Source organism: Hirundo rustica, chromosome 2 (assembly GCF_015227805.2).
Source record: "Hirundo rustica isolate bHirRus1 chromosome 2, bHirRus1.pri.v3, whole genome shotgun sequence".
NCBI lineage: Eukaryota > Metazoa > Chordata > Aves > Passeriformes > Hirundinidae > Hirundo > Hirundo rustica.
In genome coordinates, this window is record NC_053451.1 from 5,255,417 (window position 1) to 5,279,216 (window position 23,800).

The 23,800-nt window shown below is 47.2% G+C and overlaps 2 protein-coding genes across 2 annotated transcripts; both read right to left on the reverse strand.

Annotated features, from left to right (window-relative positions):
* Positions 1 to 1,648: 1,648 nt before the first annotated feature.
* TIMMDC1 (translocase of inner mitochondrial membrane domain containing 1) lies at positions 1,649 to 8,770 on the reverse strand. The gene is made up of 7 exons (XM_040056831.2): positions 8,657 to 8,770; positions 8,364 to 8,529; positions 7,024 to 7,112; positions 4,899 to 4,966; positions 3,990 to 4,068; positions 2,874 to 2,984; positions 1,649 to 2,483 (listed from the first exon to the last, which is right to left on the reverse strand). Exons 1-7 carry the CDS (start codon positions 8,749 to 8,751, stop codon positions 2,384 to 2,386), a joined length of 708 nt encoding a protein of 235 aa, XP_039912765.1. The 5' UTR covers positions 8,752 to 8,770; the 3' UTR covers positions 1,649 to 2,383.
* Positions 8,771 to 9,462: 692 nt separating this feature from the next.
* On the reverse strand, positions 9,463 to 23,479 carry POGLUT1 (protein O-glucosyltransferase 1). The gene is made up of 11 exons (XM_040055836.2): positions 23,401 to 23,479; positions 23,114 to 23,204; positions 21,295 to 21,438; positions 20,729 to 20,864; positions 18,011 to 18,132; positions 16,397 to 16,456; positions 15,306 to 15,405; positions 14,473 to 14,531; positions 12,497 to 12,664; positions 11,930 to 11,986; positions 9,463 to 11,316 (listed from the first exon to the last, which is right to left on the reverse strand). The coding sequence occupies exons 1-11, from the start codon at positions 23,477 to 23,479 to the stop codon at positions 11,160 to 11,162; spliced, it is 1,173 nt and encodes a 390-aa protein (XP_039911770.1). The 3' UTR covers positions 9,463 to 11,159.
* Between the last annotated feature and the right edge of the window lie 321 nt (positions 23,480 to 23,800).

Below are 23,800 nucleotides of genomic sequence, written 5' to 3' on the forward strand. Positions count from 1 at the left end.
ACTGGGTAGAACCTCTGTTATTCATGTCAGCCACCATTTCAGCATCCAGGCAGGTGTTGACAAAGCTGCACCAGGTACAGCTGGCATCAAGCCACAGCTCTGTCTGTTGTGGTGACAGCAATGACAAAATGACACTCAGGTAACCCAACTTGTGACTTCCACACCCTTCCCATCTGTCAGTTTGCCAGACATTAGCTGAGCAGTGTAGCTACAGATCATTCTTCCCCCTCTGAACAGGAGGTTCTCTGCAAAAGCAAAACCCAGTGTAAGGTGTTCTCACTGCACCCCTGCTGCTTGGGTTACCTGCTCTGAAGGTGGAGGGTCAATAATTTCAGTGCTGTGCTTTTGCTGGGCATGGAGGGAGTGGGGATGTGAAGAATCCCTTACAGGTGTATGTGAAAAACAAACTCTGAAGCAATTCTTCACTCCTCATTTGGGAGTCTTAAGAAATAAGGAAGTGCAGGGAACTAAATTCAGCTGGAAACTGAGAAACAAATGGCTGCTAGTCTTGAGTGTAGCTGGAAGTCTCTGCTTCCCCTGGCTAATAAGCAGCATAAGAACATGTAGCAGCCCTCCCTTGCACAGAGAGAAAATCCACACAACTGCTACACCTTGCCTCTGCCTTCCCTCCCACAGAAAAACATCCCTGCATCAATGGTCAGGCACAGGAAAATTAGTATTCTTTAGGCATCACATCAAATACCACCAAACAGGAACAGAGACAGAGCAATGACACAGCTAAATGTCATCAGAGCTGCTGTACAGATAAGAGTGTGGGATATTGGGTGGGGATGTAATAGCAAGAAGAAAGAAGATAAAAAAGCAGAATGATAAGACATTGCTGTGTAAGCACAATGGCAAAAATGTGACTTAGAAAAGCCTATTTTCTTTTTTTGGGGGGGCAAAGGACAACACCATTACTGTCACCAACACATGCAGAGCTTAAAACAGGAAGAAGGAAAGATGGATCCATAACTCTGCTTATGCAGATCCTTCACTTACACATAGAAAAGGAAAATCAGAGCTGGTTGATGACAAGCCTGAAATACACCTGTTTCTTCAATGGAAAAATGAGCTACACTGGGGTGTTTAGAAAATTAAATGCTCACTTCAAGGATCAGAAAACACAACACCTTCTTGAAAGCAAACTGTGCCAAAAATCTGCTTTGGGTGGGTGGAAGACACTCTGTGGGAAGGACTGTTCATATTTCAATCAACAGTAATTATCTGGAAAAGCATTCAACCAGAACAGATTCTTTTCTTATGAGAAGAACACCCGAAAATCCTGGCTGGATGTAACTCCTTTTAGTAGGAGAAAAATTTCCAAGAAAGAAAGGGAACAGGAAATCTGACCTCCTGCTTTGGGGGAACAGAGATTGGCCACCTCACCCTTCTGAGTACAGACCATTGTACAGGAACTCCAGCACCACCCACAGGTAACAGCTCTGAGTTAACAGCTCATCTCTGGAACAAAATAATAGAGCTGGCATTCCCGTGGCTCTTGCCTTTGTTACTGCTGGGTAGAGGAATGTTTGGTGGGATCTTAGAGCCCTTCTCAGGGAATATCAATCAAAGGTGCTTCTCTAGTACCAACACAGTACTAGCATAAAGTACCCGCTGTACTGACATAAGAACATGGACACGGACACCACTGCTGGATGGCTTTATTGAGTGCCTTGAACCACATTTCCTCCAAAGGTCATCCCCTAATTTCCAACTTGCAAATGAAATTAGAGGCCTTCTTATTGTTAAAACTGTCCATAGTGCCAAATCTTCCACCATCACAACCATAAATAAGTCATGTTTTCTGTGGCCCACTCAGGCTTCTATTGAGGGACCCCAAACATGCCTTTTTCAGGGTGTTTCCATACAATTCCCAACTCCACCCTTCCTCCACACTGACTGCAAAATACCCCAAGTACTGTAGGAACCAAGTAAGAAACCACCACCAGCAAGTTCTTCAGGCACTGTTTGAAGAGCAGCTTTCACCAGGGCATAATTAACTTTTGGAATCAGGGCACCTTTAGCACACGAACCATCCATAGGCTCCTTCACCTTGAGTATTTCTACATCACTGGTGGTTTGCACATTTTCAGCAGTGAAATGGGTTCCAGATGAGGCTCTGGAACCCCCACTTCCTGACAAAGCTAGATGACACTTCCTGGTCTATAAAGTCTGCATTTCCACCTTCTCAGGTGGAACAGGTTTGACCCTTCCAAGCTCCTTCTGCAGTGATATCCATCCCTGAACAATGTTTTCAGCAAAACACTTTTTCACAGGATACAACTGCATTCACAAACACTTTCCATGATCCTTTGACTGAAGGCTTTTACAAGCAGGATCAAAACTATGTAGCTTCTTACAACAGAGATCTGGGGAAGACTCAGCAGCTCTTCAGTTCTCTTGCTCTCTCCACCTCTGGTCTTCCCTGGGCATTGTTTTCTGTTTGGCCTAAGATTTCAGTCATATTGAGCCTGGATTGCCTAAGGAGAGAAGAGAGTGCAAAGCAGTTTTATGCCTGTATCTTCCCGACAGAGTCATGACTGCAGAATCCAAGCTCTTGAAAATTTCTAGAACTAGTGAGTAAGTTTCAGTAATTCACATGACCAGTGTCATGGCCTTTTTTCTCCCCAAGCCTCCAGCTATCCTCCTTCCTTCCTCTCTTTAACAGAGATGGAAAGAAAGCAGAAATGAAAGAAAGACTGGGAAGACTAAATCAGCATTTCTAAGACTGGTACGTGAACAATACCAACAACCAAGAGAAGAACTGAGGTTTAGAAAGCCTAGTGTGTTGTGGTTTCTCTAAATGCTTGAACACACAGACCCAGGCACCCCCCTAGTCCACAGCTGGAAGGGGCAGAACTGTTCCTCACCACTCTGCCAGCTTCTGTTCGTACAGCTCCCTGCGCTCACGATTCCTCTTCTCCTGAAAGGTCTCACCAGCCAAGCCATACATTGCCATTAGGAAGCCTCCTGCAGGAACCCTGAAGGAGGAAGCAGAGAAGTCACCAGTCACCCAGGGGACACACAACAGCAACAACTTACTGGCATCTGCAAAAGGAGCATGCAGGGGCCAGATGCCGCATGAAGGGAGCGTCACACTCCCCAAAACTCACATCACACCACAGACTAAGGTACTCCTGTTCTACTGTTGCCCACCAAGCACAGCCTTCTATCCAGCTGTGACTCACTGGAGCCCCTGTGATAACATATTTAGAATTTACTCATTGACAGGCACACATGGAACAAAGGAGTGGAAGGATTTCTGGTGCCCCGTGAAGACCCCACAGGACACCTAACCATATTTCAGACAGTGACACCCCAGCCCAGCTTCCATCCAGCTCTGGAAGTACTTGTGTTTTCACCGGTAAAGCTCCCTAGGCTGCTTCCAGGTATGCCCACAGCTGACACCATCCTGATGGTGCAAAGCAGCACAAATAAAGCTCTTCAGGCAGAATCCTCATATTCACTTGTGAGGATATTTACAGGTCAGCACTTGGAGAAGACATCCCAGCCCTGCTTGAAAAGTCAGATCTCTCCTGAGTTAGAGGTCATTGTCCAGAAGCACAGAGCCTCTGAGAGAGAACCAGGGGTTTCTCCATGCCCCAGGGAACTTGAGGAGATTCATGACTGCAAGACGCACATGAAAACACGTGTCACCTTACAGCCCAACCGTGCAGGTAACTCCCTCAGTGTTTCCTAATGGCTGCTGCTTCACTTTTTCGCTTTGGTGGAGCCTAAGCTGTTCCCTCTAATAGGCAAACAGCAGCAAATAAGATGCTCTACTGAGCTCTCACTACTGAGAGAGCAGCAAAACACAAAACAAGAACCAAAGAAGAAAAGAAAAACAGTTTGAAGGTTGGAAGAAAAGTGATCATCATGAGGTCCCAAGAGAGATACCAATAATCCCTCAAGGCAAGAGAGGAAGGGAAGCCCCTGTAGCCCCACCTGTGATTCCAGGCTCGGGGTGTGCAGCAGTCACAACTCACCCAAATACCGTTCCAAACACGATGCCGCCCACCAGGCCTTGCAGGCCTAAGTGCATTCTGAACAGGGCTCCTGTGAAGGCTAAAAAAAGAACAAACCCACTGAAACTAGAAACAGCCCCCACCACAGACACCAACATAGGGAGTTGCTTTGCTGCATTTCTCTTCTCCATAAGCTGAAATCTGTTTTTAACAACAGAAACCAAGTGCCCTGGCCAGTGGGACAGACCCTCACCACAGAGTCACCATGGTCTCTGCACTGAAACATTGCACAAAGTTCCTTCTGCTTCAGAAAAACTGCCAAAGTTTTTCCCTGTATCACAGAAGTAACTATGAAAGCAAAACCAAGCTCTCTCTAGGCTGGAGCATGATCTCCCTCACTCTTTTTTCTGTTCAGCAGCAGCTAATAATAGTAGCTGCCATGTAAGGCAGAAAGGATCAGTAAAAAATGTATCCTACTGTAAGGGCAATAGAGCCTGTACAACTGAACAAGCGGATCACTCACCCAGAGCCCTGTTGCCAAAAGTGGGCATACAAAATTTAGCATGAAAAGGGCAGCCTGTAAACAGTGTGCTGAACTGTCTCCAAGAGTGGAAATAAAAAATGCTTTCCCTGTTAAATAGGTGCTTATGAGGACAGGTTATGCACCAAGGGTTGCCTTTACCCCACACAAGCATTTTTCACCCCAAACACTCCAGCAAGTACTTTGAAGATGAACAGATAACCACAAAACTCCCCAATGGTTTCAGCAGTGCCAGTATCTCTGTTACAAATAAAGGCACGCAGCAGGCAAACAACGGAGCGAAGTCAGTGGAACAAGAAGCAAAACCCACGGGCACAGAAGCTGCTCAAGCCCAAGGGATGTGGATACTTGCTTACAAACAGAAGCACACAAGGTTACAGCACTCTTACCTCCTGCTGCAGCAAAATTACTGATGGTGGTTTTATCGCGGTACGCAGACAGGCTCGTGCTCACCACGCTGCAAAGGTAAGGCACAGAAGTCAGCAGGTGCACAAGGGAGAAGAGAGGTGGCAAAATACAGCCTGAAATAAAGCTGGATTTCATTAAGCCAGCCCTTAGGTTGCCTCTAACTGCCTGGTTGCCCATCTGTTCAGAGCACACATGCCAGCCATGCTCCTCTGACTTTACTGCGGGCAGCTGCACGGGCACAGATCAGGGAGTATCAGAGTTCCTGAACTGGATCTGAGATACTCTTTCTTTTTTTTAATCAAAGATTTTTGTTTCCCATCAGATAAAATCATAGAATCAGAATGGTTTAGGTTGGAAGTGATATTAAAGATCATCCAGTTCTAAGCCCTCACTGCAGGCAGGCACCTTCCACTGGACCAGATTGCTCAAAGCTCCATGTAGCCTGGCCTTGAATACCTCCAGGGATGGGGCACCCACAACTTCTCTGAACTCCCTGGTCTAGTGCCTAGGAACAAGTAATATACTCAAGGATAAAAGAATTTGAGCAATGAAAAGGTCCTATCAGTCAGTCAGTCCTGATGCAGGACATGTACCCCAGAAGCTGATCCGTGTGTCAGAAAGATCTTGCCTTGTAAACAATCCCCAGCACAACAGCCTAAGTCACACTTGTGACATCAGCAGGGTCACCTGCTCCTGTGGCAGCAGATTCTAACTCTGGGGTAGGTAAACCAACTCTTCCTAAAACATTAGCTAAGCCCCAAACCCCTCTGTTCTCCCTTCAGCAGCCACACACTCCCCAGCCTCCTGCACGACATTGACAAGCCAACAGCAATCCTCCTCTCCTTTCCAACACAGATAATCCCGAACAATTTGGGGTTTAATCGTGAAATTTAAAAGTTTTCACAACTGCGGGATGAAATTTTCGACTAGGGCTTTACAGAAACAAAGTTGAGCGGCAAATAGCGCCGTCCAGAACCTTTTCCAAGGGGCCGGTGAAAAAGGGGCTGATCTGACTGCAGGGAGACACCTGGTGGAGGATGACGAGGTTACATGTCAAATCCAAAGAAATCCAGGAAAACCCAAAGAAATCAAAAGCTCCAGGACAGAGAGCAAGCGGCACGCTAACTAAGCCTAAAAACAGACACTAAACTAAAAAGAGACACAGAAACCAAGAGACAGTGAGGAAGAAATCCAGAAAGGAACAAAAAAATTAGGGAGACAGAAATATAAAATAATGCCAGTCAATACTGTGGGATCTTAAAAGCAGAAGGAGAACTTAAACAGAACACATCTGCAGAGAGAGTCAATGCAGGTTTAAAATTATAAATTTACTAGTCTAAACAACAGGGAAGGAGATATTTCTAGTTTGAAAGGGCTTTGCTCAGAAGATCACGCTTAGATTGATGTTCTATTGCCAGAAATGCACTGAAAACACACATGGAAAAAAATCAGGGAAGCAGAACACTCTCTGCATTGGTTTTGTGTGTGCAGGAAAAATCTGAAGACCTGTATAGGCTCATAGAAATGGTAGGTCTGATATTCAGCAACTGCTCAAGAACAAGACAATCCCTTGCAATTATCTGAGGATAAGAACAAAGAATTGTGAGTAACACCAGTGTATACAAGGTAGGAGTAGTGACAATTGCGAGTATTGTCAGTGTATACAAACTAGGAGTAATGAGACATAGCAGAAAGAACAAAAATCAGTGTGGGTTAGAAAGCACTTCCAGAAACTGCCAACACACTTTAACACTCCGTCAGAGAAAAAGAACAAAAAGACGTGAAGCAAAAGCAGAAAGCAGCTGTCGAGAAGGGGAAGAACAGCATTCAAGTCAGTAACAGCAGGGATTAGATGTACAAACAGGGCTTTTCTGCACTTAGGGCTTGTGTTGATTCATCAGAAGATGAGAATTCTGGGGCAATTCTAAAAGGTTAAACCCTCCTCATGCTCCTGCCCGACCAACCAGACTCACATTAAGGAGCCTCAATCAATCAATCACCAGGGCTGTGGGCACTGCTGGCACGGAGAGCTGCTGGCCACTGGTGCTGAAGGACAAGCACAGGGACAGGGCAGCTCGGCTCCCTCTGCCGTCAGGGAACACTCACTTGAATATCGTGGCGAAAGCCGTGACCCTCCAGCTCCAGCGCCAGCCGTAGCGGATGAAGCTCCGGAGACCGGCGCGGTGTGCAGATTGCTGAGGGGACAGAGAGGACATGTCACAGGTCACAGCCCGCTCCTCCCGCCAGCACCGCCAGCCCGCTGCAAGCCAGGTCACGGGACCGTCGTCCCTTGGGAATGGCAGCCCAACTCTCATCAAACCAGCCACCTTCGGAGGAAAGGCTGCCCCCAGACACAAACAGGAAAACCAAGAATCAATCCCAGTTTGGAATGCCAGCTGGTCTTTCTAATCCTGCTGCTGAAAGACATCTGGGTGGACTGGGAGGGCTCTTCGCGGGCAGTACAAGAAAGTAGCAATGGAGAAGACAGAAAAACTAGGAACTACTTCACCATTACGAGTTCACAAATGTTAATAAATAATAACCATCTACATTAAATGCTAATATACCATCAAGTTCTGCCATTTAACACTGGCGCTTAAAATTTTGAAAACAAGAAGTTTTTTAAAATATGTGATGAACAGAAGCTTCGCCAAAATTAAAAAGGTTGCAGTTAATACCGTGAAAGTAAATCAATTTTCTCTTCCAGTGTTTAGGTGCTTAGGCTGGGTTCAGATATACCAGAGAGTCACCAGAGTGAAGCCAGGCAGTGGTAATTTGCAGGTCACCACATCAGAGGCCAAACCTAATTGTAAGTGGTGCAAAATGTACATCAGGCGGATTTTTAAAGGGGCGTTCTTCCTCACAATCCAGGTAACCAACAGTTTAATTGAATAACAAACACCTGGCAGTTCAAATACATCTATAAAATGTCACAAACGTTCTTTGTTGTGCTCTTGTTCTAAAATAATTTTAGATGGTCTAAAAATGACTCACATTAATAAGACAAGAACACAATCCCAGTTTGATAGCAGGAAGTCTCCTGTCAGCACACTGAAAACGGAAAGCCTTTTCGAGACACAGGAATCAGCCACTTGACCGGGCGGTAGACTTTGTTACCAGCCTGCTCAGTAAGGAAGGACACTTTTCCGAAGCTGACCGCGTGCAGTGGGGTAGCGGGGCAGCGCTAACTCCCGCGGCCGCCGGCCGGGCCGGCCGCACGCACTGACACGCTCCCAGCAAACTTTTTGTACCAGAATCGGGCAAACACACGCGTCCCACAAACACGAGGCCCAAGGCACTCTGAGTTACATTTAATTAGGCCTCCTGCGGGCTCCGGGGTCACCCCAAACCGCGCCTCCAAGGGCACCTTCCACGACCGACGGCTTCCCAGGGCCGAGGCCTCCCGCGGGCCCAGCGCTCCCCCGCGCATCCCCCGGGGCCCGTACCACGGCATCGGCGCGGTTCTGGAAGATCTCGCCGTGGCTGCTCTCGATGAATGCCTTGCGGGCGCTGACGAAGGCAGGCAGCCCCCCGTACAGCCAGCCCACCACGCCCGCCGTGAAGGCCGACTTGGCGATGTTCACCGTCTCCTCCGGGTACTGCTGCTGCTCGCTGCAAGGCAAGGGCAGCGATGGGCGCGGGGTCGGGGTCGGCGCGGCGGGACCGCCAGGGCCCAGCCCCGCAGAGCCCCGCCCGGCCCATCCCTTCCCGCCCCTCCCCAGCCCGGCCCGGCGCTCACTCTCGCCGCCAGAGCTCTCTGAGCCGCTCCCAGCCCGTCTGCGGCAGCGGCGCGGGGCGGCCGAACCCCGCCTGGGCGCCGGGGAGCTCCGCCATGGCCGAGCCGGCGGCGGCAGCGGCGGCAGCGGGCGGGCGCAGCAGCGCCCCCTGCGCCTCGGCGGGGCACGGCACGGAGCGCAGCGCTCGGGACCGCTCGGCGCGGTTCGGAAGCGCTCGGCTCGTGTGAGGGCCAGCACTATTGCTGATTAGTGACTGCAAACATTTCCCCTTTTGTGCAGGGCCAGCTTTGTTCCCCCAGCCCCGAGAGAGGAGCTGAGCTTTGGGGACAGAGGCGGTGCAGCCCCCGCGCTCTGAGGCCGCTAAGAGGCAAATCCTGCAGGGCGAGATGGTGCCTCTCATGGCGCTCACTGCCTTCCCTGGAACAGCTCTGTTGCGGATTCCCCTTTCCCTCGGGGAAGGTCTGATGGGGCACTCCTGGCTCGACTGTGCTGACACAGATGTAGCCGTCGTGTACTGGTGTCATAAACCATCAGAGTGCCCCCCGACTCATTTGTGAGGCCTTTCACCAAAGGAGGGCAAGTTCCCCACCAGGGGAGGTGCCTGGGCTTTCCCACCGAGCCTGTTCGTATTTTAACCCACGGGACTTGAATTCCCGGGATTCTTCCACTCCTGACGAACCACCACTTCAGCCAAGGGCCACCTGAGGTGCAACAATCAAGTTTCATCGCAAGACCTACAGGTGGAACAGCTGGGGCTCTGCAGACCTTTCATTACTTTTCTGATGAAACAACATGCATCTAGAAAAACTTCAATTTTTGTTTGTTTTATTCCAAAAAGCACTTCATTACAAACGGTTTTAAAATATCATACAGAGCTGTTCAGTTTCTTGGAGTGCTGTCTCTCCATTGGCTAAAAATAGAAAAGCAGAAAACCCTTTCCATTCTGGCACAGTTTTCCTGGGAAACCAGGTTCTTTTAATGCCCCATTCTGCTTCCTTTGCTGGATGGGATAATCCCAGCACTGGTCCCAAAACCAACACACTGCCCCAGCAACCAGCACTTGATCAACAGGACCAGCTGCTGTGTCCCTGTACCAGGGCTGCAAGGCCTCTGTGAGGGCACACATGCACTTAAATATTATTGTTCCATGCGAATTTCCTGCTTCCCTGATCCACACCGACTGCAGACGGACCTGAGAGCTGTTGCTATCATTCTCTTCCATTATAATGTGCTGCTCTCTCAGACTTGAGGCTGCTTTACCTAGGAGGGTGCTCTCCTAGGAGGCTCCTGTGTCCTTCCTGCCACCCCAAACTCTCCTGTCTGGCTGCCAGAGAAGATGCTGCTCTCTCCCAGCCTCTCACCTGAGGGGGCACGGAGCATTTCAGGAATTGCAGTCCTGGGCTGCGAGGCTGTGGGGAGCATAAATGCAGCAAAAACAAGCAGTCTGTGACTGAACGCAAAATGGGAAATGTGAGCAGTAGCAGCTACTGTGTGACTGATGACACTCCCTCAACCAGGCTGAAGGAGATGAGAAAAGAAGTGGCACAGCTGTGGGGAAGAAAAGTACTGAAGTGAGCAGATGTATTACCAATCTCAAAAATAAAATCCACAAAACCCCCAACTAAAAAAAAACCCAAAACCAAAATAATCCTAGAAAGATTACAGAAGGGGATCAGAGCAGACTCTGCACTTTTGGAAAAAAAGTGCTGAATCTACCTCTGTGAATACTTTTTCTGGGTTCCTAAGGGCCCCAGGATGTCTGGCCAGGCAGCTGGTGAGATATAATTAACAGGGGCTCAGTTGTGCAGGGCTGTGCAGGCACCCAGCTCATCTGTTGGAGGATGAACCATCTCTGTCTCAGTTGCCAAGCACATCACTGATGATGCCCACATCACCACCACCTGCTGCTCCCCTGTGAGGTAGGTAGGGTAACTCGGCAAGGATCAGTAATCCTTCCAAGGGCATGTGAAAACCTTACCATCAACCTCTAAAACCCGACACAAACATAAACTCTAAGCTATCCAGAAATGTTACCCCCAAATCCTAGTACCTGCTTCTGTCAGAGAACCCCTAATACCCAAGTGCTATCACCCAGCTGAGAAAACATTTGCCAAACAAAGGGGCAAGTATTTGCCAGCTGAGTGCAGCTCAGTCTGTGTCCCTTGCCATGACTTTTGGTAAGAAGTCCAGTAAGGCTTCTCATCGACTGAATGGGATTTAGGATCATTCTGAGGCAGGTAGTTTCTAAGTCCTAAATACTAACACTCCTCCTCTAGGCATGACTGACCACCCCATTAAACAGCCATAATCCAACATGCTGCCTAACATTCTTGTGGTGACAGTATAACCAGGTGCCACTGACTGGAAGCAACATTCCAGTCAGCCTACAGCTCTTCTCTGTAGCTCTAGTGTGAAAAGTAAGTCTGAGAGAGCAAGAAATAAGTTAATACTGATCTTCAGATTTCCACAGTGATCAGTTTGAGCCGAAGAGATAAACAGAAAAGTCTACAGTTCTGTTTTCAGTCGTCCAGAAGGGATCTCGCTGTAGCTCTTCCTCCTTTTCACTTTGTAAGTCAAGGTTTGGGAATATTCAGACAGCAGATGCTCCCAGTAACAAGAGATGTCCTCCATCTCCAAGTGCTCAGTGATGAACTGACGTCCCCTGGAAACACACAAGGCACAGTCAGGACTGTTTTCCAGTTCCTACAAGAATCATTAGTTTTGGTTTGGATGTATATCAACATTCACTCTTCCTTGTTTCAAATGAGAAACAACACGCACTGCTCTGTGCCGTCTGTTTTAATTTTACAATTTTCATTCATGCCCACAGCTCTGACAGTCGCAGTGCTTTTGCTATCCTCAAGACAGTATTTGCTATCTAGGATAATAAATACCAGATTTCACTTATCACATACAGCTAGAGCAGCACTGCTGTTGCTTCAGATCAGCCAGGATAGATGATGTTTGCAGTGCAGACACAGCTCCCAGGAGCCAGCTCACCTCATCCTGAGACAAAAGCTCCCAACCTCTGCCAGCCTTCCATGGGGTTCCTCACATGGGTCACATGTGAACCAAAGAGCTGAGCACAGCATCCTGTTATCTGCTTCCCTCTGCTTGTTATGAGTGCTCCAGCCCTCCTGCTGTTAGTGCAGAAGATCAGTTATACCCACCCTACTAATACACGGTTCTCTTTGATGGGAAACCCCTTCAAAAGCAGTGTAAGAAAATGTTTTGGAAGAAGACTGCCTAATAGCCAGGAAGGACACGCTGCTTACCTCTCTGAAATCTCTTGTGCTATGGCATCATTTTCCTTTACAAACTGCAAGAGCTCCCTAAAATGAAGACACACACACACACAAAAAATGCTATGAAACAACTGGCTCGGTGGAGAACATCATCCCTTAGCTAAGTTGTTGGGGAGGTTGAGGTTAGAGGTCTACAAGTGAGTGAAGGTGCTGCTCACCACAGAGCACACAAGAAACTTCTTGATTGTTTCACATCAGTTCTGGACAACATCCTAAAATCTGGGAGCTAACACATTTTTGGCCCACTGATAAGTTCCTCTTCCCCCCTATCTCTGCTGCTCACTAACAAATATAAGTGTCTAGTGCCTGCTGATTTCAGTGAGAGTGAAAGAGTTACTCCAGTGAAACTGTACTCCCCAGGCAATATCAGCAAAGGATTCTTTGGGGGCAGCGATCAAGAGAAAAGACCATGACCTCTGAGAGTCTGCCTGATTACTCTGAGTGGAGGCACTTCATGGCCTAACACAAACCATCCCGCCTTCCCAAAGGCTTCCCCATGGTACGGAATGCTCCATGGAGCGGCCTCAGGCCTCACACCTGACGTCAGAGAGGTCTGACCGCACCGGGATGTAGTGGACCCAAGGCTTCAGCTGGGGGTAGAAGAACTCCAGCCACTCTTCTCCCACATGAAAGACGAGTGAGCCGCACAGGAAAAGGTGTTTCAAGCGGAAACTGGCCGCCACTCCCCGGAAATTAAACAGGTACCTTTAAAAGGATGAGCAAAGAGAGGGACCTGATTACACATCTGGTGTGAGGAAATACACTAAAGTGTGCTGGTCTCCAAGTAGCAGTGAACCATCCCTGACAGGTAGCAGCTGAGCAGCACACCAGTCACTAAAACAGAGGAAAGGCATTTATTTGAAGCTGTTCACAGGAAAGGTGAGCTCAAGTTAAGGGTGTGCTGGCTGAGTTTCTGCTGTCTGTCAAAACTCAGTGAGAAATTCAAGGTGTGAGGCTTTACCTCTGATAAAGGCACCTGCCTGTGACAAACCGACGAGGCCTCGTGGACAATTGCCAACAAGTCGTGGAAGGTCACAACACGGATTTTGTGACACTATGGGGTCACCCAGAGGCTTTGTCAACTGCAAGGTAAGTTTTCCCAATTCTCTCTTGCCTTGCAGTAAAGCTTCTCTGTTCATCGTTGTGCTTTGCCACATCTATCTCAGGTTATTTTTTCCTCTGGTACTCTGCTTTAATCTGAATGTAATTGTTTCATATTAACTTGGGAATGCAGCCCTAGGAGGTTAAATGGGCCAGCACACAACAGATGGACTTCACAGATAACAAAGAATCCACGATTCTGTTTTCAGTGTTTTCTGCCAAGTTAGTAAAGCAGGCTTGACTGTGGCAAGGGGGTATTTCTCTTTGCAAACCGTATCTCATAAGAATCTTTGTTTGCTTACTTGCTTTCTTTATCAAACCCACATTTCTCCTATTATATGGAAAGCTGTTTTTCCTATGGGTAAACCTCCCCAGAACATACAACTGATCTTTGAAGTCAAACATTTTGGGCTGGGGGAAGAGAGTTCTTCCTTTAATGAAGCTATTTTGGGTGAGATGGAGCTTATATATTATATATATTTCGGGTAAGATGGGAATTGCAGCTAAACTTAGTTTAGCAGTAAATAACAAGGAGTAAATCTGACATTACTTTGCATCCTTTTCACTACCTAGGATCTCAAGGAAGGGACGAGGAGCTCACTGTTTTAGGAACTTAACAAATGCGTGTAGAGATGTAAGAAGAATGATGGTCTGGAAGCAAGGAAATGCCTCTGTCCAATTCCAGACACAGCTCTCACCATCCATGACCTCAGCCAAGCCAGCCTGCTGTAACACCTACACTGAAGGGAGCAGACAAAAGTTCATGTTGATCCTACCACCCTGAGCTACAGCAAAAGTCTGTGAGAAGGTCTCAGCCTAAACCATATGATGGGCTGGGGAGCATCAGAGCCGGGCAGTGTGTGTGTGACAGAAGGGAGAAATCTGGACTACAGTCTAGTGAAATACAAAATGAGACAAGTCAATCACATTTGCACAAAAGCACAGATTCAGCCAAATGACTGAGCTCTTATATCAGCAGATTCTGGCTGGCAGAATCACAACTAGCAGAAGAAAAAACAAAACATCTGACACACAAGTGCACACGCACTAAGAGTTTATGTTGTAGATAGAAACCTGTGAGACTATTACAGCAAAAACCCCTCACAAAAGTAATTAAAGAATAGAAACCTTTGTAAATCAAAACCACATTCTCCCAAACAACATAAAAAGTATTAATTAATACTGTGTCTGTTAATCGGATTTCAGGTTCTCTCTTTTACTACATACACCCAGTGGCAGCACTTGCCATGCTAAGCTCCCAAATTTTCAACTCTCTCATATCTGCTCACAAGCTTTCATATCTACATGAAGCTGGTTGTTGGCTTAGACCTTAAAATAAAATGAGGCCCTACACCACGCAAGGAAAGACTAACCCACAGCCCTTGAACAGCTTTACTAACCAAAACTCTTACTTGTATTTGCAGTGATCAACCAGTGGAATTTCCTTTGCAGGAGGCTTTCCTAAGGTGTCCTTAAAGTAAAGAGAATTAAAACAAAACAAAACAGTAAGCTTCAGATGGTGATTTAATTTGTTTTCCTTCTCAGTTAGAAACAAAGGTGATGTGTGAAAACCTTCCATTCCCACTTCTGAGAAAACCTTCTCTGGTGGGCTGTTAGAAGGATTATAAAGAAGCCCCGGCCCTTCAAACATGAAAAAAAGCTCAGTAAATTACACACTGCCTGTAAGGGAATGCCAGCACAAACACATTAAATGATAATGTTTTGTTGGCAGCTACAGAGTGGAAAACAGCTTGGGACAATGGACTGTGTGAAGCCAAGTGTAACTGGATTAACCAAGACTGTCTGGAGAGAGCTGGACTGCAGACTAAGTAAGAAACTAAAAAGTTATCAGCAACAGTTTATCAGCAAGTTATCCACAACAGGATCAAGAAATGGAGAAAACAGAAAAGGGTTTGAAGACTGAAAACACCAGAGAAGCAGCTCAGAGACAGAAGGGGAAGGGTTGGCCAATTTTGTTGTTGTGGGAGAGGAGATTGGCAGAGATTCATTTTCTTATGTGTTCTCCCTTCCTTGAACAACAAGCATAGAAGGAAGAGAAGTGTTTGGCCTGCCAGGCTCTGGAGACTCCTTCCTTTCATCTGTCAGAGAGGTGCGGCCATCAAGGGAACTACAAACCTCCCCCACTCCAAAGGATCACCCACAACTCTCCAGCAGGATGTTTCTCTCTCATCAAAGCCACCCTTTCTGGCCTTCACACTCAGAAGACAGACAAACAGCCACACACCTTTTCAGATTTCCAAGCCTGGTTTTTAGTGTACTCAGCGTCAACAAGTTCCGGGTTTTCTCGGGACAGCAGGATGAGGGGATCTCTCTCAGGGCTTGTTCTGAAAAAGAAACATTGTCACTGATTGCCAATCCCCACGACCCCACGCAGCTAACAGACCACAGGACTCGAGGCACTGCTTCTTTCTGAGGCTGACCTCCCTGTGAGCCCCAAAACATTATGAGGTGTGTCCCACAGGGTATTTCTGTCCAAGGGTATATTAATAGAAGAGAATGAGTTATGGCTACCAAGTCATTTGAATGACTATATATTTAACAGTATTATTTAAACAATTCCCAGGACAAATCCTGCTTCCTTTATCCTGATGGGTGCCAAAAGCTTTAACTCCCACCTTAGTCAGAGAGAGTTAAGAGATGCTCAGCATCTGCAGCAGTGATCCCTCTGACAGGACTTTAGAACACTGCTGATAAACAAGGTTATGATGTCCCTGAAACACCTGAGATTCCTCATCACCTCCTGAGTCTACCTGTTAAGCCATCAAATCCTTCCCTGTTGGGGAAGGGGAAGAAACAAAGTATGGGGTTTAACATTGTTTGAAACTGTCACTGGGGAGACGCCAAAAATAATCTTCTCTTATCCCCCACCACTCAGGTAACTTAAGGCCAGAATACTTTTCATTCAGTGTGGAGCACTTGCACAGCAAATAAAGCATTCACATTGGCAGGAAGCATGAACAGCAATATTAAATCTTTAAATTTGTATCAAGCACCTGCAGTTTCCTTCACAGAACAAAACAAGCGGGTTCCTGAGGTGACAGTTTTAGTCATTAAGAAATAATGTGGCAAATCCATCACGGCTTCTGTTTCCAATATTAGGTGATTATAATAAACTAGCTGCAAATGGCAGCTCTTGTGGAGAACAACTAATAGTGCAATGCTGTACAACATGTCTCACTTTCCTTACTTTTGGAAAACACGTTCTGAGTTACACTTAATTAGGGATTAGGACTTGGAGACATGGAAATTTCTACATACAGAGAGCTGTCACAGCCTCTCTTAGTAGAATCTTCTGTTGCAGGAAAAAATGCTCACCTGGATCCTCGGAAATATCCCTTAGAGATTTTTTTCTTCCATGGCCATTTTTCTGCAGATCTGAAAATATTTTTTATACATGGAAATAAATGATTTAATATAACCATGAAACAACACTCTCATCAGCTTTCACAGCATGATGTCTTTTCCCATTCTTCATTTTTGATGGAAATCACTTTCTTCATTATAGCATAAAAAACCCTCTCAGACAAAGTCCAATGAAACAGGTTTTCCTGTTTTAAGGTAGCACAATTTACTAGGCTACTTTACAGAACACCTTTCAGGCAAAACAGCATATTACACACAGCCCCCCACCAAACCTTGAAAGGTATAAAAAGTCTACCTAAGATTTGAATCCACTTTTTCTACTGTGGCTTTATTTTGCTGTACTTCACTGAATATGGATAGTGAAAAACGACTAGAGTTTCTGATCAGTCACTTCCCACTACAAAAGAAAACTACCAATCAAGAAACAAAAAACCCACGGAGTGTTTTGCACTTAAAACACAGGAGTTCATTGTTTTTCCTAGTCACTTTCATTTTAAACCTAATCACGTCCTTCAAAATAGCTGTTCACCTGCGGTTTTTTTTCTATCACGGCAGTCACCTGCCTCACCATCTCTCAGGGGAACTCTGCCACACTTTTCTACTGCACCTGCAGGTCCTGACCCCCAGAAAGATCTACCTGTGCAGGTCAAGCTTTGCATCTCCTTATAACCCAGAGACAGAGTGAAAACACAAGGATGAGTAAATGCTTTGGACCTCCATTACACTCCAACACATTAAGCTTTAGCTAGAATGACCACGTGGATCTTCAGATTTTGAAGAGCAAAAGATTCAATGTTGCACTAGGATGTCAAGTCAATTACATAGAAGTGGTTTTTGCTACTTTGTTTCTGTGTGTTGCACACTTGGTTTGTCACTCTCCATGGAAAGCCCCTTGCTCTGCTAGAAAGTCAAAAGATCCTGCCAAAAGGAAGACTCCTAGCCAGAAATGTCTTCTGCTTAGCCTAGTAGTGACTCTTGATTCTTAGGAATCATTCCAGGTTTTTCTATTGCACAATAACACTCAAATAAAAGCAGATCTAATGAAGGCTTTCCTTTAACCTTTCATAAGCTTATACAAACATCCTGGATCATCCTTGCAGTGGGAAAAACAAAACAAAACAAAACAAAACACAAAAACAAAAACAAAAAACCCCCCACAGCTCCTAGAGAAGTAGTTTAAAAGAAAGAAGAATATTTCTATACATCAGGGGAGATTTCTGCAGGCAGAAGATAACTGCTACTTTATTGACAAACCTGCTCTCCCCAAACCCGATAGTAATCTGGCCCTGACAGCATGAAAGATGTGCATAGTTTGTCCTCTGCATTCCTTACTAAAGGGTTGCAAACAGAGGAGCTAATTTTAACAGTGACATCATCCAAGGTTTCCATGGAGAATTCCCATACAGCAGTCAGGCTGTAGGTAGTTAATATGAGGCAGCAGGACAGACCGCAGACCAACAGGCCCATGGTCTTAGACATCAACACTGGCCCAGTGCTGCTCAGTGCAAGATGTACCTTTGTCTTCCACGAAACCTCTCCCCACATGTAACCATTTCCAAAACATACCTTCTGAGGTCCTCTCTCATGAGGTCCCAGCGCCCTAAGCCTGTTGGGTAAATTGGCCAAACAGCTGGTCCTCCTTCCCAAAATGTCCAGGCAGGATACATGATATCATTGTATTCAGATGTCTTGAGAAAAAGGAGAGTAATGCAAGAATGAGAGTAATACCTGCTTTGGTTCATTGACTGAGCCCACCAGTAAGAAATGTTCTTTCTGGGAGCTCCGTTGGCTTTCTCCATTATGTGTCCAAAAGAGGCCACAAGAGCTTTGCAGTCACCATCTGCTGGGCTTACAAAAATCACAGAATTATTAGGGCTGGAAGGGACCTCTGGAGATCATCCAGTCCAAGCCCCCTGCCATGGCAGGGTCTCACCTAGAGCAGGTTACACAGAAACATGTCCAGGTGGGTTTGGAATGTCTCCAGAGGGAGATTCCACGACCTCCCTGGGCAGGGTTCATATGAAGACAGCTCAATAGTGAAATGCTTCAGTGGTTTTTAAAAGGCTTTGTCTTGCTGTGTGATGACACAGGATTTTCATGTAGAAAATAGCAAAAGAGATCCATGATGCAGTTGATTTGTATATAGCAAAAGACCTGAGCTCAACTCACCTTTCTAAAGGCTTGTGCCTGTGTAACTACAAATGTTTTCTTCTGATGGTAAGTCAAGAGGCATTATTACCTCCTCAGAGACAGAGGCACTTAGAGACACTTTGACATTAAGGCCTCCAACGCTTCAGTTCATTCCAGACTTCCTAGAGATCACTTAACAATTCACTGTAACAAATATCCAGGCCATGTAAGAATTCCAGTTCCTCACTCCTGTTTGGTTGCTTAAATCCCCTTATGTTATTGGAGGGAAGACCAGCACTTCAGATTAATCCTTCCATGAAACCAGACCATAGGCAATTTCCTTGCACTAGTAGTAAACTTCCTACACAATTATCCATCTATCTGTCACCTGGAGATCCTGGTGAGTCCAAGGAGGTTAGTGCACATGACTTAGGAACAGGGGCTGAGGAATGGGTTTGTCCATGCACAGGGAGAAGAGGCTTGGGGGAATGTAAATTCCATCTCCTACTGCCCAATGGGAGAGCTCAGGAGGAGGCACACTCTTTCCGAAGTGCAGAGCCAGAAGGAGTTGCAGCAGGCTTTGATTACAGGAGGAGAAATTCCAGTTAGATAGTGGGAAACATGTTTACATTCTGACAGCAGGTCGAACTGTCTGTGGATGCCCTGTCCCCAGGGACGCTCAGATCTGAGCAGGACGCAGCCCAGAGCTGTTCCTACTCTGAGCAAAGATGCTGGACTGGGTGACCTTCTGAGGTCTCTTCCAACTTGAATGAATGTGTGCTTCTCTATCTTCTCAGTCCTGCTACAACCAGGCACGGGTAACAGACCATGAAAGCTCCATGATCAACCTTCTGAGATGCAGGACAGGACAATACTTCAATTCCCTTGTACTTTCAGCTTTAGAAAGCACATGGGACCAGCACCCTGAAGTCTTCCTAACACTGGCTGCTGAAATGTGAGCTGTGCCTAGGCCACTGTGTTTCAATTAAGATAGGATTGAGGTTACCGTTCAGATACTGGACAACAGTGAGCGCAGAGCTCAGTTTCTTGCAGGGCACCCAGGGCCAGAACGATGAACACAGCTGCAAAGATTAAACTCCTGCAACCTGCTTTGCAAAAACTTGGATTCTGCTGGCTAGAGTTAAGGTTGTTCAACAGTCAAGGGGCAAGACAGCTTGGCTTTACTGCTACATCCAGCAGCGAACATGGTTATTGCCTGTACTGAAGATCTAGAGGGAATTTTAGGATCGCTGAGGAGTAGGCAATAGTTATGGATATTATGGTTCAGATTACATGAGCTGAAGGTTTAGGTTCAGAGTAAGATGATGCAAGCAAGCAGAAACAGAGTTGGGTTTGAACTAGCAAGACCAAATAGTTCATTGCTTCTCCTTGCATCTTACTGTCTGCTGGACTTCAGCCAAGAATAGGATTTGTCGTGAAAGTGCAGGATTTGGGCATACAGGGCATACACTAAGGCAAAGCAAGACTAGCCAAAGCCTAAGGTGTGAGAACATTTTGTTGGAAAGGATGAGACACTATGCTACAGTCAGGTTTAACAGTGAGAGAGGTAGGAAAACATGCAGGAGGGTTCTTGAGTCTGGGAACAGAGAAGCAAAGAGCGATTGTCTCCATGTGTGCATGCGCCTCTGCGTGTGTGCACTCATCTGCAGGTGGAAAAGGGAGTCCGAGAGAAAAGGGTTCACAGAAGAGGACAAGATTATAGAAACACCCATCTGTGGTACCACAAAAAAAAGGACTAAAATATTCACATTAAATGAGATAACTGTATGACAACTGACATGATCAAAAATCCTTAATATTGCTGATAAACTATGGCTACAATTTTAACAGAGGTATTGTAGCAAATGGGAGGAATACTGGCACATATCCCATCCAGCTGTGCACCATTCCACTGCAGCACAGGCACACTTTCTGACCTGGAAGAGAAGCTAATGAGGGGAAAAGCTGATCTATCAAATCGATCTGCAAGTCTGTCTGCCAGAAAACTGGAAGCAAAATGAAACAAAGAGCAAGAAGGAGCAAGCAATTTTGACCCACAGAAAACCTGCAGAGAGCCATCCTCAAAAATATGTTCCCAAGAGAAAGAAGGACATGCACATCTTGGAAATGCTCCGCTTTTAAAGGTGTGTGTACCTTGCTGAAGGAGAAGACTGGGACAATGGGTTTCATCCACTTGGGAACCTGGGGGTAGTCTCGCACGTTGATCACCATTTCCATGTCAGGGAGGCGGTGGATGATCCCCAGAATGAAGTGCTCTACTCCACTGCATCTGTGGAGAAATGACACATGGCAAAAGAGCTGTAATAAGGAGGCAGACTCCTGCAGTCTCTTGCAGCCTTGTTCTGCACAGAGGCAGAAGAGATGGCGAGCCTAAGCCACGCTATGACGCAAACTGGGAACTGCCTACAGCAGCCTCCAAGTCCCACTGCAGTATGGACACTAATGAGGCAACACATCCTATTAAATCTGGCCTGATCTGAGCTCTGTCTGGGATCCCACAACCAACCAACCCTTTGTACACTGAAGTGCAACAGTGACACTTCCCTGTTAGGCACATAAGCCTAACAGTTTATTTTGTGGGCTCCCACTCTGATTCAGACCTATGAAATATCATTGTACTCAATAACTTCCAACTTGGCAGTGTTGGAAGTACACATCTGTCCCAGCTAGGGAGAGCAGACACTCTGCACAGCTCTTACCTCGCAGGGAACATGCAGTCCTGCTCACGATACAGTTTGTTTTTAATTATCTGGTAGTGGGTCCCAAGCTTCCGGCTCACCACATCTGACATTGTCTCCTTGGAAATGCCACCTCGAAAAGGAGCCAGGTCCTGCTTCCAGACACTGAAACAAAACCATCAGCCATTATTATGTACCACAGGGAGGATACTGTGCATTAAATTACTACAGAGTGTAGAACAGGCTTCTAGCTAAAAGAAGCTCTACGTAGTTCCTAGGAACTCTGGTGTGAGAATTTAAGTCACTTGGGAGTTCCTCAAGAGACTCATAGGTCCAAGCTTCAGATTTTTACCTACGTGCTGTTTGCCTGAACACAAAGCCCAGCACAGGACAACTCTAATCTCTCTCTCGCAAAAGTACCTGACATACCCTGGCATGTTTTGGGTAAAACCCTTCAGCTCACTTCAGCCTTGTGCTCTGGCTCTCCATAAACGATGGAGCACACCAAGACCAAATTCCTCACAAAATGCCATGCTATGTAGACATTAAAAATGTAGGTAACAGTCTAGCTGCATGAAATACCATTCACCCGCGAGCACTGGGTGAGTGAAAGCTGGCCCAGGAGGACAGGCCTATGCAGCACGTGTCCTGCGACTTCTGCACATCACCAGTGAGCTCCAGGAACACAGCATGGAAGCACAAACAGCCAAGGAAACATTCTTTACTTTTAGGTAGATGTCAATGTTTCAGTTTAAGGAAACACTGTCAGGGTGATCCTGCTGTGTGGGTGGCCAAACACTGGTACAGAGCGGCTGTGGAGTTTCTTTGACATATCAGTGTTGAGATATTCAGCATTACTGGTCAAAGTCCTGGCAACCCTACTTGAGCAGAGGACTTGATGATCTCAAGAGGTCCCCTCCAACCACCAGAATTCTGCTATTTCCTAATCGGGTAGAGAGCAGTACAAACTATGTCAGGAATTGCCATTGTGCAGATAGTCTGACCACAAAAGCATGAGCAGTCTGGCAGGGATGCAAACGGGATGAGCTTGAGAACAGGAAGAGAGTTGAAGCGCCATGTCACATCCACAACCACTCTCACTTCATGCTACTATTGACTATCATGTCTTGTGGCAAATTTGGAGGTTGTTACCACTTGGGAAGGTGTTTTGCCCAAAGGTGGGCAGGAGCTGGTGGGGTGTATGTTTAAAGATTAGGATATGTCTTTAGGCTGTATCTGATTTGGAACTTGGGAAAAAGACTGGAAGGTTCTGCTAGAAGAGACTTTCCCTCATCAATATTTCAAAGAGCAATGAAGATCAAAAACTCCAAACAGAGTGTACAAACAGTTGTTCAATATGACTCATCTGATTTTAAAAGCCAATATAGCACTCAAACCCCAAAACGAGTGAGCACATCTGATACTTTTAAATAGGAGGCTTGAAGTTGGGCATCTTGTGTTTCTGCATCTGAAATCCTCATCCTAAAGGCAGAAGAACACGATAACTCCTAAATTCCTTTTCCTCCTCTAAATAAAAATGCTGCTTAGAGGTACCAACCCCCCCAGTCCTACTGAGTGAGAAGGTAGAAGCGGGTTGTTACGAGAAATGCCACCAGCTCTGGGTACGGTTTATTGTGTGGTCATATATGAAGTGATGTGAACATACGCACTGTAAGTGCAGGGTAACAAGGGTGTGTGACCAGCGGCGGTCCCATAGCTGCAGATGCGACACCTCTGGACCAAAATATTCCCTAGCTAATCCCCAATCCACCAGCGCTGCCGATAGTATTCCCTCCTATGTCCGGAGACCTGCGCAGTCGAAAGGAAACCGGTCTCTCACCTTTGGTGGCAGCTGCAATTTTCCTTTACACACGGCTCATAGGCTTCCACAGCTTTCTTAATTTGGCCAGTTATCGTTTTCCACTTGGCGTCTAAAACACACACGAAGGAAAAGCCAAAGCATTCGACCCATCCGCCAGCAGAACGGGCGGCGGCGCGGGGAGGCGGGGAAGGGCAGCGCGTCGGGCGTGCCTTCCAGCCCGCCGTCCGCCACGGGGCGCCGCGGGAGCCGCCCGCCCGGCCGCCCGGCCCCGTTCCGCGCTCCCGCCCCGCCGTCCCGCCGCTCACCTGCGGCCAGGGCGGGCTGCAGGCGGCTCAGCGCGGCCGCCACGGCCCACAGCGCCAGCGCCGCCCGCCCCGCGGCCATGGCCGCCCCGCCGCCCGGCCCAAGATGGCGGCGGCGCCCGCCCCGCGCGGCCATGGGAGCTGTAGTTCCCAGAGCGCTGAGGGGCCCGGCGGACACTCCCCTGTCGCGACAGAGTCGCGGCGGGTTGCGATGGACGCGGCCGCGCTGCACAAGCGGCCGCTGCCCAGAGGAGCTCCGAGCGTGCAGCTGCGATAGCCGCCCCGAGTATCCGCCTAGCTCCGCCCTCAGGAATCCCGCCAGCCTCCCACGGGTCTGGGCGCCCGCCTTGCTGGCCCTCGCTGCCTCTGGGCGTTTTGCGGGGGAGCTTCCCCGGACGCCTGG

Excerpts from the sequence above, each read along its gene's own strand:
- TIMMDC1 (XM_040056831.2), bottom strand. The coding sequence starts at position 8,751 with ATGGCGGAGCTCCCCGGCGCCCAGGCGGGGTTCGGCCGCCCCGCGCCG. Across the intron at positions 7,113-8,363 it reads AGAACCGCGCCGATGCCGTG|CAATCTGCACACCGCGCCGG; the intron begins GTACGGGCCCCG and ends CTGTCCCCTCAG. Across the intron at positions 2,985-3,989 it reads GTGTTTGGAACGGTATTTGG|GGTTCCTGCAGGAGGCTTCC; the intron begins GTGAGTTGTGAC and ends TTCCTCCTTCAG.
- POGLUT1 (XM_040055836.2), bottom strand. The coding sequence starts at position 23,479 with ATGGCCGCGGGGCGGGCGGCGCTGGCGCTGTGGGCCGTGGCGGCCGCG. Across the intron at positions 21,439-23,113 it reads AATTGCAGCTGCCACCAAAG|TGTCTGGAAGCAGGACCTGG; the intron begins GTGAGAGACCGG and ends GTTTTGTTTCAG. Across the intron at positions 18,133-20,728 it reads CAGTCTTCTCCTTCAGCAAG|ACATCTGAATACAATGATAT; the intron begins GTACACACACCT and ends CTTTTTCTCAAG.